Genomic DNA, 16,139 nt, shown 5'->3' with positions numbered 1-16,139 from the left:
TGAAAAGTGTTGACATAAAGAACAGAATACTATGAGAGCACAGAGCATGAGTACCTTCTTTGGGGAGGAACATAATGGGACCAGGCATCAGAAAGCCAAACATAACTTGAAACAGAGGGTCATGGCAAGGGAATGGGATGAAAAGAGCTAGAGTAAAGATCTGAATGCACTGGGCTCTGGTGAAATTTTGCTAGGCAGATGGAGTATTCCAGTCACCCTTCATTACCACTTGTTCTGTGTATAGGGGTTTCTGTGTTGTTGCTCAAGGTTGCAGCATAGCTACTGAAATAATTAAGTTCTAAATATTCTATTAGACTCAAATCTCTGAAATGTTCCTGGACAATCTAAAATCAAATCATCTTGGGGTCCTGATTCCCCCCCAGGTGTTGAAGCCACAATAGAAAAGCTTTTGGTCTATATAATGTGTTCTTGTAAATGATTTATTAAAACCTTTGTTGAGTGAAAGTAGTGAGTTATTCCTACAAGAGAAGACAAAGGATTCAGAACGTCTCTGAAGAAACTCTTCTCTTTCTTTGCCTCTACAACTCAGGTGATCATGGTAACAGGAGATCATCCCATTACAGCTAAAGCCATTGCCAAGAATGTGGGTATCATCTCAGAAGACAGTGAGACAGCAGAGGACATTGCTGCCCGGCTTTATATTCCTGTCAGCCAGGTAGACACTAGGTGAGATCCCTAAAGAACTCTGATCTGCCATTTTCTTCTCCATCCTCAGATGCCCAACCCAGACATCACTTACCAAAATTCTTAAAGTCCCTTTCAGTTGGTAGGATTGTGGGGGATTATACATGACAGAGTAAAACATTATAGGGAAATAGCAAAGTAATGAGTCAATGGATTTTTAGGAAAGAGAGGAGTGATTGGCAAGGGAAGAGGAGATGTAATGGGTCGATTTGGGGACTGCATATATAGAGAGGAGACAGGGTTGGAGAGAAAAAAGAAATTAGTAGGCTAATGTGAGTTCTCCACATTCAGATGTAGCCTTTTGACATTCTTTTTCCCCACAGGGATATTAAAGCCATCGTGGTGCATGGCTCAGATTTGAAGAGAATGAACTCAGAGCAACTGGACTACGTCCTCAAAAATTATAAGGAGATTGTATTTGCTCGTACTTCCCCTCAGCAGAAGCTCATCATTGTGGAAGGGTGTCAGAGGCAGGTAAGGCAGACCCAGGAGCCCTGGGAACCCTAGTAGAAATCTTATCGCAGAGCCCAGCATTCAACCAAGCAGAGGGGAGGTATTAGAGAGCATCACATCTTGAACTGCATGAGGGCTTCAGTGTAGAGACTTCCTGAGGGCTTAGATACCTTGTGGGGAGCAGGAAAAGGAAGGGTTGAGAGCTCTGAATCAAACATCGTTGCATCAAGAAGCAAGATGACGCAAAGTGGGGGCAGGTGGTTACAAAAGAAGGAAGTAAAAAAGGACAAAAGACTAAATAAATAAAGACTGGGATCACTCAACCCTACAGAAAATGGAAAAAAGACCTGCCAATCAGAATGCCATCCAATTTTCAATATTGAACCCAAGGCCAAGTTCTGTAACAGGAAGGCGGCCCAAGATGGCAGACCTGAGATAAACACCTGTCTTCCACATGGCGTACTCTTTCTCTGTCCTATTCCTCTGCTAATAAACTGTTCTAGCACCTTAAAAAAATGAGATGTTGAAATCAAACTGATCCTGATTCTACCACAGTAGTTGTTCACTCCTGTCTGACTTTACCAGGGAGCCATTGTGGCCGTGACGGGTGATGGGGTGAACGACTCCCCTGCCCTGAAGAAGGCGGACATTGGCATTGCCATGGGCATCTCTGGCTCTGACGTCTCTAAGCAGGCGGCTGACATGATCCTGCTGGATGACAACTTTGCCTCCATCATCACGGGCGTGGAGGAGGGTGAGGACTAGGTGCCAGGGTTGGGACGTGACCCTTAGATTAAGGCAGGACTTGGCATAAATCATCTTCACCTTCTTTTTCCATCATCCAACCACCACAACCTGTATGGGCTGCAAAAAAAAAAATCATTATAAAAAATTGCAAATTTGGGCTGGGAAGATGGCTCAGTGGTAGAGTGCTTGCCTTGCATGCATGAGGCCCTGGGTTCGATTCCTCAGCACCACATAAGAAAAATGAAAAAAGCCTGAAGTGCTGCTGTGGCTCAAGTGGTAGAGTGCTAGCCTTGAGCTGAAGAGCTGAGGGACAGCACCCAGGCTCAGAGTTCAGGCCCCACGACCAGACCCAAAAAATAAAAAATTAAAAAAAATTTTAAAAATTGCAAATTAGATCCAGCTATAGATGAGATTAGAGGGAAGACAAGATTTTTCAGGGAGACTAGGACTCTGTCTTATCATAGTACTTTCTGTGTACTCTCACTGGTATTCAAGTTTCTACAGCCGTAATCCTGGGGAAAGTCCATGTCACATAGTCTTCAACAAGGCCCCCTAGGAACCTGTTCCCTGAATGACAGGAACCAGTCAAGATCAGTTGAAGACTATGAATTAATTACATAAGCACCGTTAAGCATTCTTTTTCTCCAAAAAAAATTCTGAAGAGGATGTCCATTGATGACAAGAGGATCCCAAAATGCTGAATTCCAGACTCCATCTTTCTGCTTGGAGCTATTTTCACTAAAACATGACTATCTGCATGTAAATAATGGTTCCTAGAATGATCCCAACACTTTGCTTATTTTTTATATCCATTTAATATAATTACTTTTGAGAGATGGCAATGTGTAATGCACTATTCTAAGTGTATGGAACAAACCCAGCACATACTCTCATGTAACTTAATTTCTAGGGGGGAAAACAGACAATAAAAGCAGCAAATGTTATAGTATATTAAGAAGAATGGAAAAAATTAAGGAGAGAATGCAGAGAGGGATTGCAGTCTTTGAAAGGGTAGCCAGGGAAGGGCTCAGCTGTCTCGCAAGGCAGAAGCAATGATGCTGGAAGAGCTAAGAGGTACCCAAGGTCACAAGTTGGTTAGGTCAGAAAATGAGATTCAAACCCAAGCTTGTCCCAGGCCCAAGCTCTTTTCACTTGAGCCTTAATCTTATAAAGGGTTTAATCCTGACATTCTCAGACATCTCAGGATTAACGTCCCAACACTGCTTAATTTTCAGAGATCAGATAACATTAGCTATGTTGAACCGGGAACAAAGAGTACACGGTCAGAACATAGTCATCAATTAGGGCTCTACTTAATAGATACACAATTGAGAAAGAAAACTAGACCCAGCATTTTCATGGATGCTTCTTTGTAATGGGTTTTCTGTTCAGGAAGTAATCTATGGGAGGTGGGTCCTCTCGATGCTTCTCTCAGAAGGTTGACCATCCTCTCCAGGTCGTCTCATCTTTGACAATCTGAAGAAGTCCATAGCGTACACCCTGACCAGCAATATCCCCGAGATCACTCCCTTCCTGCTGTTCATCATCTTCAGCATCCCCCTGCCCCTGGGGACCATAAGCATCCTCTGCATTGACCTGGGCACTGACATGGTGAGCACCAGACTGGGTCCTGCACTGGAACTCATGTACCATAGATGAGGCGCAAGCAAACAGAAAGGGAGCAGAACTAGTGCGACTTCTGAGTTTCTCTCTTCACGTTGTGACCTTACCATTGTCACCTTTCATCTTCCAGGTCCCTGCCATCTCTTTGGCTTATGAGTCAGCTGAAAGTGACATCATGAAGAGGCGTCCACGAAACCCAAAGGTTGATAACCTGGTAAACTACCGTCTCATTGGCATGGCCTATGGACAGATTGGTAAGCCTAGAAGAGTGAAGGGTGAGGGGAGAGGGAAGTAGACACCCTGGCCATTTGAAGAATCTCTGTTTTGAAGTCAGGGAGGTTCTTTATCAACAACAAACTATGTTAGACCCTGGGAGCACAAGACCTATAACTCCTGACCTCTCATCTGCCCTTAAGTTAAAGTACAATAGAAAAGGAACAAATATACGCAAAATGATAGTATCTTTCCAGATGCCAAGGAAGAAGTATTGACCTCACACACAACAGGAAGCACACACAGCACACCAATCACGAGGATTATCGGAAAGCTATAATTGGGGAAACTCGACTTCAATTCCGTGTTGAGAGGATAGGGATTCAGCTACTAAGTAGACAGTCGGCTGTTCGCTGACCAATAGACAGGGACGTTCATGTGGCATGGTTAAAGAAGATTCAATAAACCAACTTTTTGGTACTCAGGTAACATTAATATTGAGGCCAGACTAAAAGGCATTTGAAAACCATAAAAGGTCTTTGTTATTGAATTGCCAAGTACATTAGAGTGTTTCAGAAAGGATAATGAGAGATGGACAAGATCAAAGACATCATCAGGGATTCTTCTTTGGACCCCTCTCTGAATGGAGTTTTGTTGCTTTTCTTCCATGGCTTACCTTTCACTGTCAAATAAACTTACTCTGTTTATCTTAAAAAATAAAAAGATATCATTCAAATATCTAGGAGATGAAACGTGAATAAAAAAACACAGACTAATCCTAGCTTCTCAGGAGGCTGAGATCTGAGAATCTTGGTTCAAAGCCAGGCTGGGCAGGAAAGTCCTGAGACTTGCCGCCAATTAATTCCCAGAAAGAGTCAGAAGTAAAGCTGTAGTTCAAATGGTAGAGCACTAGCCTTGAGCACAAAAGCTCAGGTCAGCACCCAGGCCCTGAATTCAAGCCCCAGGTCTTGTATGTACACACATACACACACACATACAAAGAAAAAAATTATTGCATGATTCAGTGATCCTGGGTTTTTAGACATTTGTCTAGAAACAAATGTCACAACTTGGAAACAAGCCTCATAGAGATGACCAAGTCAGAGGCTGATGGCATCTAGAAACTTCATCACTGTGTATGCAAGTCCTAGCCCCATTCCTCCTGTCATCTGTTATTATCTAAACCAGGGTGTCCATCCTATAATTCTTTCCTTCACAGGAATGATCCAAGCTTTGGCTGGTTTCTTCACCTACTTTGTGGTCATGGCTGAGAATGGCTTCATGCCTTTTGATCTGCCGGGCATCCGCCTGAACTGGGACAATAGATTCTTAAATGACCTGGAGGACAGCTACGGACAACAGTGGGTGAGTAAAAAGGGTGGGGTAGTGTATAATGACTAAGAAGAGTGAGAATGAGGACAGGCAAGTATGTTGAGCTCATTTTTTTTTAAGGAAAGGGAAAGGGAGGTAGATGAGAGAGTTGATATCTCATCTCCGGTCTCATCTGAGTACATTTGACCACAGTCTCCAATTAGACCTGAAAACTTGCTTTGCCTACAATGACCTCATATCTGTTCATTCCTACTGTTTATAGCCTTAACTTCTAGATCCTTTGGCTCCTTAAAGCTGGAGGGTCTTTTTTTTTTTTTTTGGTCGGTCGTGGGGCTTGAACTCTGGGCCTGGGCGCTGTCCCTCAGCTCTTCAGCTCAAGGTGAGCGCACTACCACTTGAGCTACAGCGCCACTTCCGGTTTTCTGGTGGTTTATTGGAGATAGGAGTCTCACGGTCTCTCCTGCCCGGGCTGGCTTTGAACCGCGATCCTCAGATCTCAGCCTCCTGAGTAGCTAGGATTACAGGCGTGAGCCACCAGCGCCCGGCTGGAGGGTCTTTTTATCTTATAGACATTTCCTAGCTGATTTCTGTTTTTCCAGGTTTTAACTGTGATTCCCCCTAATTGTCATCATTCACCCTGCTGATACCACCTCAACCTTCAACTCAAGCTTTTGTAGTGACATATACTTATTTGTTTTTAAAAAAGATAATTAAAAGTGATTTAGGGTGAAAAAAGTTCCTCTTGTACCCTGTTGGTATCATAAAGTACTATGAAAACAGCTTGAGAACAGCTCCCTGAGGATAAACGCCACAAATGCAGGGCCCATGGCCCTCTCACTAGTGCAGTTTTCATACCAGAGTGCTCTTTCCTTTATGTCCAGGAAGCACACTATTTTCTGGAGCAAAGATAGCTCCTCATTTTATGAATATCTTTCCCTATTTGTTTCATTAATCACCACTTGTTCCAGGTACTGTTCTAGACCATGAGGATATAAGAGTAAACAAAATTGGGCTGGGAAGGTGGCTCAGTGGTAGAGCGCTTGCCTTGCATGCATGAGGCCCTGGGTTCGATTCCTCAGCACCACATAAGAAAAAAGAAAAAAGCCGGAAGTGGCGCTGTGGCTCAAGTGGTAGAGCACTAGCCTTGAGCTGAAGAGCTGAGGGACAGCGCCCAGGCCCAGAGTTCAGGCCCCACGACCAGACCCCCCCCCAAAAAAAAGAGTAAACAAAATTGACCAAGTTATTGTTCTTATGGAGCTTATTTCTGATTAGTGGTATAACCCTACATATATGTACATTAAAACAAATATAACCATATGTACACATATGCATACACATACACATCTGCATCACTACATATATATTACATATATACACATATGTATATGTATATAAAGCATATTGGGCTAAAGGCATAACCCAAGTTATAGAATGCTTACCTAGCATGCTCAAGTTTGTGGGTTCAACCCCTAGTACCTCAAAACAAGGAAGCAAATTCTCTCAGATCAGCATATTGTAAGTCCAAGGAAATCCAAGAAGAGCTAGAATGGAGACTTGAGATACCAGAGAGAGTAGGATAGAAAGATACAGTCAGAAAGTTGAAATTGCAGAGAAATGTAATTACAGAGAAATCACAGGCATTAGAAAGGATAATGACTAAAGTTTAAACACAGGTACAAGCCACCCAGTTGGGGAGTGGAGGACAATATGTTAGAGACGATGGAGAGAAGAAACTATGAGACATAGTATTCAAAGGATCATCAACATAGATATTTAAACCTAACTTAGTGACAGTGAGTCTGAAGAAATGACCAGAGGTGGCTCAGGTAGTGGTAGCTAGCTGTAAGTGGATGATGTGACACTGTGATCTGATGCTTGAAAACACGGTGGCTGGTCAAACACCTACATTCCATACTTAACACAACAATTTTCAGCTTTGTTTTTTGATCATTTAAGACCTTATATTTCTCTCAAAGTATAACTCAAAGTGTAGTATATCAACATTGTACAGTCATACATTTTTAATTTCTTGTTTGCTCTGAGTTATTTATAAACAAAGTGTTCTTTAACATGTTTTTTTTTCTCCAATCTTTTTCTCACTTGGCTTTTCCAAGTGAGAGCTGGTGCTCTACCACCTGAACCATACCTCCACTTCTGGCTTATTGGTGGTTAATTGGAGATAAAAGCCTCATGGACTTTTCTGCCTCAGCTAGCTCTGAATCACAATCCTCAAATAGCCTCCTGAATAGGTAGGATTGCAGGTGTGATGCACCAACTCCCGACTAGAAAGTGATTTTTTTTTCAGAATTCATTGCCAAAATATTTTTTAATAATTATTTTCAGGGCAGGGAAAGGATGGGATGGGAAGGGGAAACAAAGGAGGAGGCTACAATGCTAGATAAGAAATATACTCATTATCTTGCCCAGGTAATTGTAACTCCTCTGTACAGTATTTTCACAATAAAAAGTAATAATTAGTATTATCAGGCCAGGCACCAGTGGCTCACACCTGTAATCCTACCTATTCAGGAGGCTGAAATCTGAGGATCACAGTTAAAAGCCAGCCTAGGCAAGAAAGTCCATGAGACTCTTATCTCCAATAAACTACTCAGAAAACTGGAAGTGGCACTGTGGCTCAAGTGGTAGAATGCTAGCCTTGAGCTGAAGAGCTGAGGGACAGTGCCCAGGCCCGGAGTTCAAGGCCCACGACCAACAACAACAACAAAAAATTAATAATTATTTTCAGGACAAATCAACAATATCATTTTTAAGTAATTTTTCAGTCTAATTTTGATGATGTATTTCTGTTTCTATAGTCCTTTTTTTTGTGATCAGTTGTGGGACTTGAACTCTGGGCCTGGGCGCTGTCCCTCAGCTCGTCAGCTCAAGGCTAGTGCTCTACCACTTGAGCCACAGCACCACTTCCAGCTTTTTCTGTTTATGTGGTGCTGAGGAATTGAACCCAGCGCCTCATGCATGCAAGGCAAGTGCTCTACCACTGAGCACCTTCCCAGCCCTACAGTTCTCTTGTATAACTTATCTTGAATACTGGCATAGTTAGCATATTTGTCTCTCCCACTAGATCTAAGTTCCTTATGTGCAAAATGCAAATGACAAAACCCATGGAATAAATGAGTAAATATACCTACCTCCCTCCCTCCCTCTCTCCCTCCCTCCTTTTCTCCCTCCCTCCCTCTCTCCCTCCCTCCTTCCCTTCCCCCCTCTTCCTCCCTCATCCCCGCCCCCTTCTCATATACTGGGGTTTGAACTCTAGTCCTGAACTTACTCTCTGCCACTTAGGCCACATCTCCAACCATTTTAATTCTAGTTATTTTTAAGGTAAGGTCTCATATTTTTTCCAGGCTCACCTGGACCATGATCCTCCCACTTGTGCCTTCCACATAGGTGGGACCATAAACTTAAGCCACCATGCCTAGCTTCTTGCTTGAGATGGAGGAGGTCTCGCTAGCTTTTTGCCTGGGTTAGCCTTAAGCTGAGCTCCTCCTGATATCCATTTCCTACGTAGCCCGGATTACAAGCATGAGCTAGGATGCCTGACCACTCTTTGGGGGCATTCCTTTTTACTTGGGGTCATATTGCTCTCTGGTCCCACCTTCCTCTCTAACCTAAGACCTCTGATTCTGCTTCTTCTATATCACACTTCTTACTAAGTTAGTAAACATCTTTTGAGCCATGCTACTACATGCCATTCGCTGAACTAAGCCTGGTGAGAGGACACAAAGATAAATAAGATCAGATCAGGGCTCTTGAGGAACTTTCAGGGAAGGAAAACACACAGATAAATCATAGCACAACCCAGGAAGTGCTGAGATAGGTGGTGAGTGCAGTGTGAGTGCAGAGAAAGAGGAAGGATCAAACAAGCCTCCTGATCCTGGAAAGCAGAACAGACCAGAAGCCTCTGGGTGTTTCTAAACCCCCCTGACCACTGCGCTGCCTCTCTGCCTGCCCTCCCCAGACCTATGAGCAGCGGAAGGTGGTGGAGTTCACGTGCCACACGGCCTTCTTTGTCAGCATTGTGGTGGTGCAGTGGGCTGACCTCATCATCTGCAAGACTCGCCGCAACTCAGTCTTCCAGCAGGGCATGAAGTAAGGACCCATTCAATGGCCCCCAACACTTTCCCATTCTCGCTCCCCTCCCACACCTCCCGGCCAACACACACACATACACAGAGGCCATTTCCCCCAGACCTTTTCCTCCTCACCTTCATCACATTGATAAATGTTTCTTTCCAGAAACAAGGTTCTAATTTTTGGGCTCCTGGAAGAGACATTCCTGGCGGCTTTTCTGTCCTATACCCCAGGCATGAGTGTGGCTCTGCGGATGTACCCACTCAAGTGAGTAAGGGAAGGGACCCAGAGATGCAGCTCTCTGGGCACAGGCATGAGGAAAGCATGTGAAAGGAAGTGGGAGGAAGCCTGTGTTGGAACCAGCCTGTCACCAGCTAGGTGCTGCCTGGATAAATGGGCCTACACTCAGTGACATGGGGACAGAGTCATCTGTGCTCTAAGAAGTATCAAGAGATGGTGCCAATGATCACAAGACACTAAGGATGCAAATTTAGCAGACTTACCAGTGTTCAATCTAGTGAAATCTTTCTTATGATGACATGTGGTATTGCTTAGAGTTGAAATAGCCATAAAAATAGCTTAATCTATGCTTAGCTAGTTCTATCTATATAAATATGTTCTAATGGGTATATATGGGAATGAGCATGCTGAAATTCCTGCTGTCTGGTTCGTTGTCTTGTTCAATTTTCAGGATTATGTGTGTGCAAACACATCAATCCCAGGGCTTGAACTCAGAGCCTAGCTCTCTTGCTTAGCTTTGTTGCCCAAGACTGGTGCTCTGCCACTTGAGCCACAGATCCCCTTCTGGTATTTTTTGTTGATTAATTGGAGATAAGAATCTCATGGACTTTCTTGCTCAGGCTGACTTCAACCCTCAATCCCCAAATCTCAGCCTACTGAGTAGCTAGGATTACAAGCAGAAGCCACAGGTGTCCAGCTCCTTTTAACATCAGTATATTTTTGAATGTTTTTATTTTAAAATGTACAGAGAATAAAGCAAAAATGTCTTTCTATGCTCACAAACAAGACACTATTTGCATATCAAGGCTTATATTTGTGGTGTGCATAGAGAAAGAACCCTGGACTAGGCCTGGACTGTCCAACATGGTAGCACTATCCACATGTGACCACTGAGCTCTTGAAATATGGTTAGTGAGCTTAAGAAACTGAATTTTTTATGTTAATTCATTTAAAGTCAAAAACTGAAGCCACATTAAAATTTTGGCTCTTAAATACAACTTCTGACAGCCACAGTGGAACATGCCAGTAAACCCAACTACTTGGGTGGCTGAAGCAGAGAATTGGGAATCCAAAGCCAGCCTGGATGATAGGTAGGTAAGTAGGTAGATAGATGATAGATAGATAGATAGATAGATAGATAGATAGATAGATAGATAGATAGATAGATAGATAGATAGATGCTATCCCTGAGCTTTTTCACTCAAAGCTAGCACTCTACTACTTTAAGCCACAGCACCACTTCCAGCTTTCTGGTGGCTAATTGGAGATAAAAGTTTCACAGGGCTGGGAAGGTGGCTCAGTGGTAGAGCACTTGCCTTGCATGCATGAGGCCCTGGGTTCGATTCCTCAGCACCACATAAGAAAAAAGAAAAAAGCCGGAAGTGGCGCTGTGGCTTAAGTGGTAGAGCGCTAGCCTTGAGCTGAAGAACTGAGGGACAGCACCCAGGCTCAGAGTTCAGGCCCCATGACTGGACCCAAAAAAATAAAAATAAATTAAAAAAAAAAAGTTTCATAGACTTTCCTGCCCAACTTGGCTTTGAACTGCTATACTCAGATCTTGCCTTGTAAGTAGCTAGGATTTCAGGAATGAGCCACTGGCACCCAGCTGATAGATAGAATTTTATTCTCTTGTTTGGAGTCTATTTCCCTTTAACTATAGAAAATGTAGTGTCTGGGTTGAGAGGTTTCATCAGTGTAAGATACCCAATGGATTTACAAGTCATAGAACAAAAATACGAATGTAAACTGTCTCCATTTTTTGTTTTTTTGGCAGTACTGAGATTTTGAACTCAGAGCTTTGTATTGCTAGAGTTTGCTTTACTTCTTGAGCCACACCTCCAGAAAAACATGAACTACTTTATGAATAATGTTTATATTGTATCCTTGTAATGCTTATTTTGTGCTTGGTTGGCACCAGAGGTTGAGGCAGAAAGGTACAGATTTCAGGCTAGCCTGGGCACATAACTAGACACCATCTCTCTCTAATGAATTCATTAAGTTTATATTGATTATATACATGTTGAAATGATTTTTTAGCTGTATTGTGTCAAAATTCTTGAAATTAATTTCACTTCTTTTTAATGATTTTAACGTGGCTATGAGAAAGCTTTTGGTTTTACGTGTGTGGCTTGCATTGTATTTCTATAAAGTAGTGTTATTGGATCTAACCATCTCTTCTCTCAGTCACCCAAGAGAACTAAGTTCCTAATTCAACCCCTCCCCAGTTCTGTCTTGTTGGTCTCTAGGTCTCTAATTATAGAAGAGGCTCAAGCAAGAAAAAAGTGTCTTATTTATGTAATGTGGAGGAGTGCATGTATACGCATACATTGTGTGTGTGTGTGTGTGTGTGTGTGTGTGTGTGTGTGTGTGTGTGTGTGTCCCCTCCTCATGGCAGAATATCCCTACACTAGATGTCTAGGGGGCTGAGAGAGTCTCATCCTGCTCTGCTGATCCTATTCATAGATGCAAGGCCTAGAGTATGCAGAAAACATGAGGCTCTTCCAGGGCAACTCTACAAAAGTCAGTTGACAATCATTATAAACACTGCACATAACTCTAAACATAACATCACATTATCATGACTTTTTATGTCTGTCTTATGCTTCATCTCTCAGGCTCTGAACCCCTTTAAAGGAATGATCAACTGTATCTTATTCACCTTCCTGTCTCCCAACACCCAGCAGGTCTGAGGAACACACAAAAGAAAGATTTAGTTCATATCCACTGTTTGCTATACCTACCTGGCCCCTGTAAGCTTCAGCCACACTGACCAACTCTTGTTCTCTACAGGTTCAACTGGTGGCTTTGTGCTGTGCCCTACAGCATTATTATCTTCCTCTATGATGAAACCAGAAGATTAATCATCCGTCTACAGCCTGGCGGTAAGGCTGCCCTGGTCCTCCTCTGACCAAATGGCCAGCAGCCCCCAAACAACCCATCTCACCTAGTTCCTCCAGACTCACATCCTCACTTTACTATAACTCTGCCTAGGCCTCTTCCCTTGACTGGGCCATCCTGTCCCTTCCAATGCTCTCTGTGGCCTCCTCCTTCTCCTTACCTGCCCTTTGCTGAGCTCCCCTTGAAAGTTCTCTTTCCCAGTTCACACTGGTCTCTTCTTCTCCACAGGCTGGCTAGAGAAGGAGACATACTACTAAACTCAGCAGAAGACACTCCACATGACATGAGGGGTCATGAAAGCCAGGACTATGACAACAACAACATCTAAGCTGGGACAGAGACACTAGACCAACTTGGATGAGAGAGACAGGCAATTCTAGAGCTGGACTGAAGGCATCCTGGGTAGGGGATGGGATGGGTTGAGGGGAAGATCAGCCTGCATCAGGTTGGAGTTCATCAAGGAAGGGCATGGTCCGAAAGAATCCAGCAGCCAGTCTAGATGGTAAATGTTTGGAACAGCCTCACCTAGCTGGATGTGTCACGTCTGATTTAGGGGGAATGATTACTGCAAAGTTCCTTCTCTACATCTTCTCAAGGGAAACCCTGAGAAGAGAAAAGGCTGGGAGGAGATTAGAAGCAGCCATCCTTGTCCCTTGAGAGTATCTCAAATCATACCTAGTTGTCCCAGAGAGCAAATGACAAATGATTGCCCCCAAAAGTCTAGCTGAGATCACATAGTGAAGGCCACAGCACTATGCCCAGGAATGGAGGGGCTGACTCATCTAGACCCCACCTCACTAACTCATTTCTGCTTGGTGAGCCCTCCATGTCGTCTGGCTGCTTAGTCAATTTAGATGCTAGGCTGTGAGTTGTGTCACTGATGAAGAACCTGAGATTCAAAGAAGTTCAATGACTTGGGGACAGTTACATAGGGGGATATCCCAACTCAGAGGCAGATCGCTGTCCCCCTGATGTCCAACACTGTCGTCAGGGTGTCTCACCCTCATCCCTCAGCCTGTCTTCTAGGGTTTAGCCTTGAAATGGAGTCTGAACACATGCTAGACCTACACTCTGGGCTCCAGGGCCCACTGCTGGTCTGGTCTCTGATGAGTGAGAAAGCCCACCCTCCTCTCCAAGGTCTCTCCCCAGCCCCCTCTGTACACCCTCCCTCCCCACTCACTTCCACTTGGTGAGTCCCTCCACTCTGCATTGTGATGCAGTTCATTCTCAGGCATCTTTCAGAGTAGAGAGTTGAGTCTGTCCAAAAGACTACTAAAAGAGAAATGCTAAGGAATACTACAAGGAGATCGTTAGCTGTTGCCAGAAACAAAACACTTGTATTAAGTGACTGTACACCATGACTGGCACTGGGCCAAGAGCTATATTCATAGAACCAATTAATTCACACCAATGTATTCCCACCTCTCCAGTTCTTTTGTAGAAGAGGAAATCAATGTCTATCTGATTGCTGAGTCTGTGCCCTTAGTTTACAGATCAGTCTTAAAGTAAGGGCTAGTCCAAGACACATATAAAGAACAAATAGAAAAATAAAATAGGATAGAGAAAGAGCCTTGGAAGGGTCTAGAGAATGAAAGGCATGGGCTGGTAGAGGAGTCTATTCCACTGTATAGTATAGCTAGTTCTCTCCCTCACTCAGGCTCCTCAGAGGTCTCTCTCCTTCCCATTCTCCTCCCTCTCCCAACACAAGGTCTCCTGGGGACAGGACTGTAGCAGTGTGGGGTCCTCCCTGGCTGCTGACTTGGCTGAACTAGACCCTAGAAGATGGAGGGAGGGGCCAAGTAGGTGTGTGAGTGAGGTGGGGAGGGGGAGGGGAAGACGAGGGGCCAGCTCCTCAGGTTTCAGTACAGGGAGCTATGGATGTCTGGTGGGTTAAAAATACAGAGGCCCCAACTCAGGGTCATTTGATACCAGTGGCTGAGGCAGTGTTAAGTCCAAGAGCCTAGAGAGAAGAGGACTGAGTAGAAAGAAGAGAGCAGAACATCGGAGTGGGAAGGGTAAGATAGGGCAGAGGGGTGGGGATCGGAAAGGATAAGGGTGGAAGAGGAGACAGAATGCCACGGCCAGAGACAAGATCCCTGCAGAAGAGGATGGAGAGATGGAGGTGGCCATGGTTATTATGGAGTCCTGTCTCACATTCTCAGGGGAACAAAAGGTCTGATTTGTGGAGGAACCGGTTTAATGCTCCAATAGCTGTCCCAATGGTTCCCCTTTCCCCAGAATGCTATAAAAATGAAGAATGGGCAAATGATCATCTGGGCCATCAGCCTCGAAGCAGGCCCCCCCATCACTCCCAGCCACCTTGCTCTGGCAGTGGCAGGGCAGCTCTGCTGGAAGAGCAAGAGGCAGGATTCTGAGGTCTCTTCAGCAACAACATGCCATGCTTGGGCTTGCTTGCCCTGGCCTCTCCTGATACTATGACAGCTGTCCCTCTTGGACCCATTCCTGCCCTGCTCTTGAGATTTTCTGTGGCTCTTCTTACTTAGCTGTATGAGGTCTGCCCTCATTGGAGCATGGAAAAGTTATCCAAGTAGAATTCCATGTCCCTGACTGGATGTAAAACAAACATTATCCATCCAGAATGAGAGATACCCTAGGGTTGAGGGGTAGGGTTGTCTGACTTTGATCTACAGTCTCCCTGTACAGTTTACCTAGGAACAGTAAGGCATTGGTGAGCCATGAAAAAGGTCCTTTCTGGGTACCATACCTCAGCTTACTCACTGGAATCCAGAAGTTACAGGCCTTAATCTTCACCCACACACACAGCTCCATGTCACATCTGTGTATAGAATTAATCAACATCCTCAAGTAGAGCACAGGGCCCAGCACATCAAGTTTCCCATGTGTTATTGTCCCTTCCCCCAGTGTTTATTCCTTTGTCTTGTTTATACTTCGTCTTGACAAAGGCAGAGGAGTAAATAGTAGCTATTAGCTGTCTTTGGAATCATGCAACCTGGGGAATCCTCCCTTCCCACGGTGCCCTAGAAAATGACATCCCATAGGACCAGAGTAGAGAATGGAGCATATGCCAGAGTTTGTAGGCCCACAGCATTTCCCTTCTCATGGTGGGTCTGGTGGGCAGAGAAACCCCCACATCCACATCCCTGCAGGGTGGGATCCGAGCCAGCTCTGTCCTTCGCCTGCATTCCTCAGTTAGGACTGTGGAGTGAAGTAAAGGAAACTGGCTGGAGCTGAGCCAGGTCTCTGGTCTTGGACTCAGTTCCATCTTTTATTCAGGAATGATCTCATCCTTGGTTCTGGTTCTTTAAAGGGAACTTGCAGGGGGATTCTTTCCTTAGCCTGGACTGCACTTCAATTGCTGTCCCCCTCACCCCTTGCTTTTCCATAGAATCAAGGAAATAGGCTCCAACTATAGAAGATTCCCAGATGTTTAGGGTACAGAGGCAATTCCACATTTGTCCCCCTTTTGTCCTATATTATTAACTTAGCTAGGACCAAAATACTGCCTCCTATGCACTTGCATTTCCTTCTCTCAAACTATCTTCAATCTACCCCCAGTGATCCCTTCTACTCCCGCCCCTCCCCCAGCCCAGCTTCACTTACCTCGGACTCATCTTGTCTTATTTTTAGATCCAGCTTCTCTCTCTCTCTCTCTCTCTCTCTCTCTCTCTCTCTCTCTCTCTCTCTCTCTCTCTCATCTCTCTCTCCCTCTCTCTCTCTCTCTCTGTCTCCCCCTCTCTCTTTTCCTTTCTTAATATGGTGATGAGCTCTTGGGCCTGCGTGGGGGACAGGGGCTGAGGAACCTTGGTCTTAGGGGAGGGGGAGGGAAGGAGTGTCTGGGAGCCTGGGGAAGAGGGGTA

At 44.6% G+C, this 16,139-nt stretch overlaps 1 protein-coding gene across 2 annotated transcripts in view; it reads left to right on the top strand.

The window, feature by feature from the left end:
- Positions 1-12,828, top strand: part of Atp1a4 (ATPase Na+/K+ transporting subunit alpha 4) — a 40,141-nt gene extending 27,313 nt beyond the window's left edge. For both annotated transcript variants that reach the window (XM_070000292.1, XM_070000291.1), the window contains exons 14-23: positions 551-687; positions 1,029-1,179; positions 1,744-1,912; positions 3,362-3,516; positions 3,659-3,782; positions 4,961-5,106; positions 9,050-9,180; positions 9,328-9,429; positions 12,193-12,284; positions 12,529-12,828. In XM_070000292.1, coding sequence (XP_069856393.1) covers positions 551-687; positions 1,029-1,179; positions 1,744-1,912; positions 3,362-3,516; positions 3,659-3,782; positions 4,961-5,106; positions 9,050-9,180; positions 9,328-9,429; positions 12,193-12,284; positions 12,529-12,557 — 1,236 coding nt within the window. In that variant the 3' untranslated portion in view covers positions 12,558-12,828. The remainder of the gene's footprint in view (positions 1-550; positions 688-1,028; positions 1,180-1,743; positions 1,913-3,361; positions 3,517-3,658; positions 3,783-4,960; positions 5,107-9,049; positions 9,181-9,327; positions 9,430-12,192; positions 12,285-12,528) is intronic.
- The last annotated feature ends 3,311 nt before the right edge of the window (positions 12,829-16,139 follow it).

Source organism: Dipodomys merriami, unplaced genomic scaffold (genome assembly GCF_024711535.1).
Source record: "Dipodomys merriami isolate MVZ:Mamm:240054 unplaced genomic scaffold, mDipMer1.0.p SCAF_56, whole genome shotgun sequence".
In the NCBI taxonomy this organism is placed as follows: domain Eukaryota; kingdom Metazoa; phylum Chordata; class Mammalia; order Rodentia; family Heteromyidae; genus Dipodomys; species Dipodomys merriami.
Note: the sequence above shows the minus strand (reverse complement) of the source record. Positions and strands in the feature narration are given on the sequence as shown.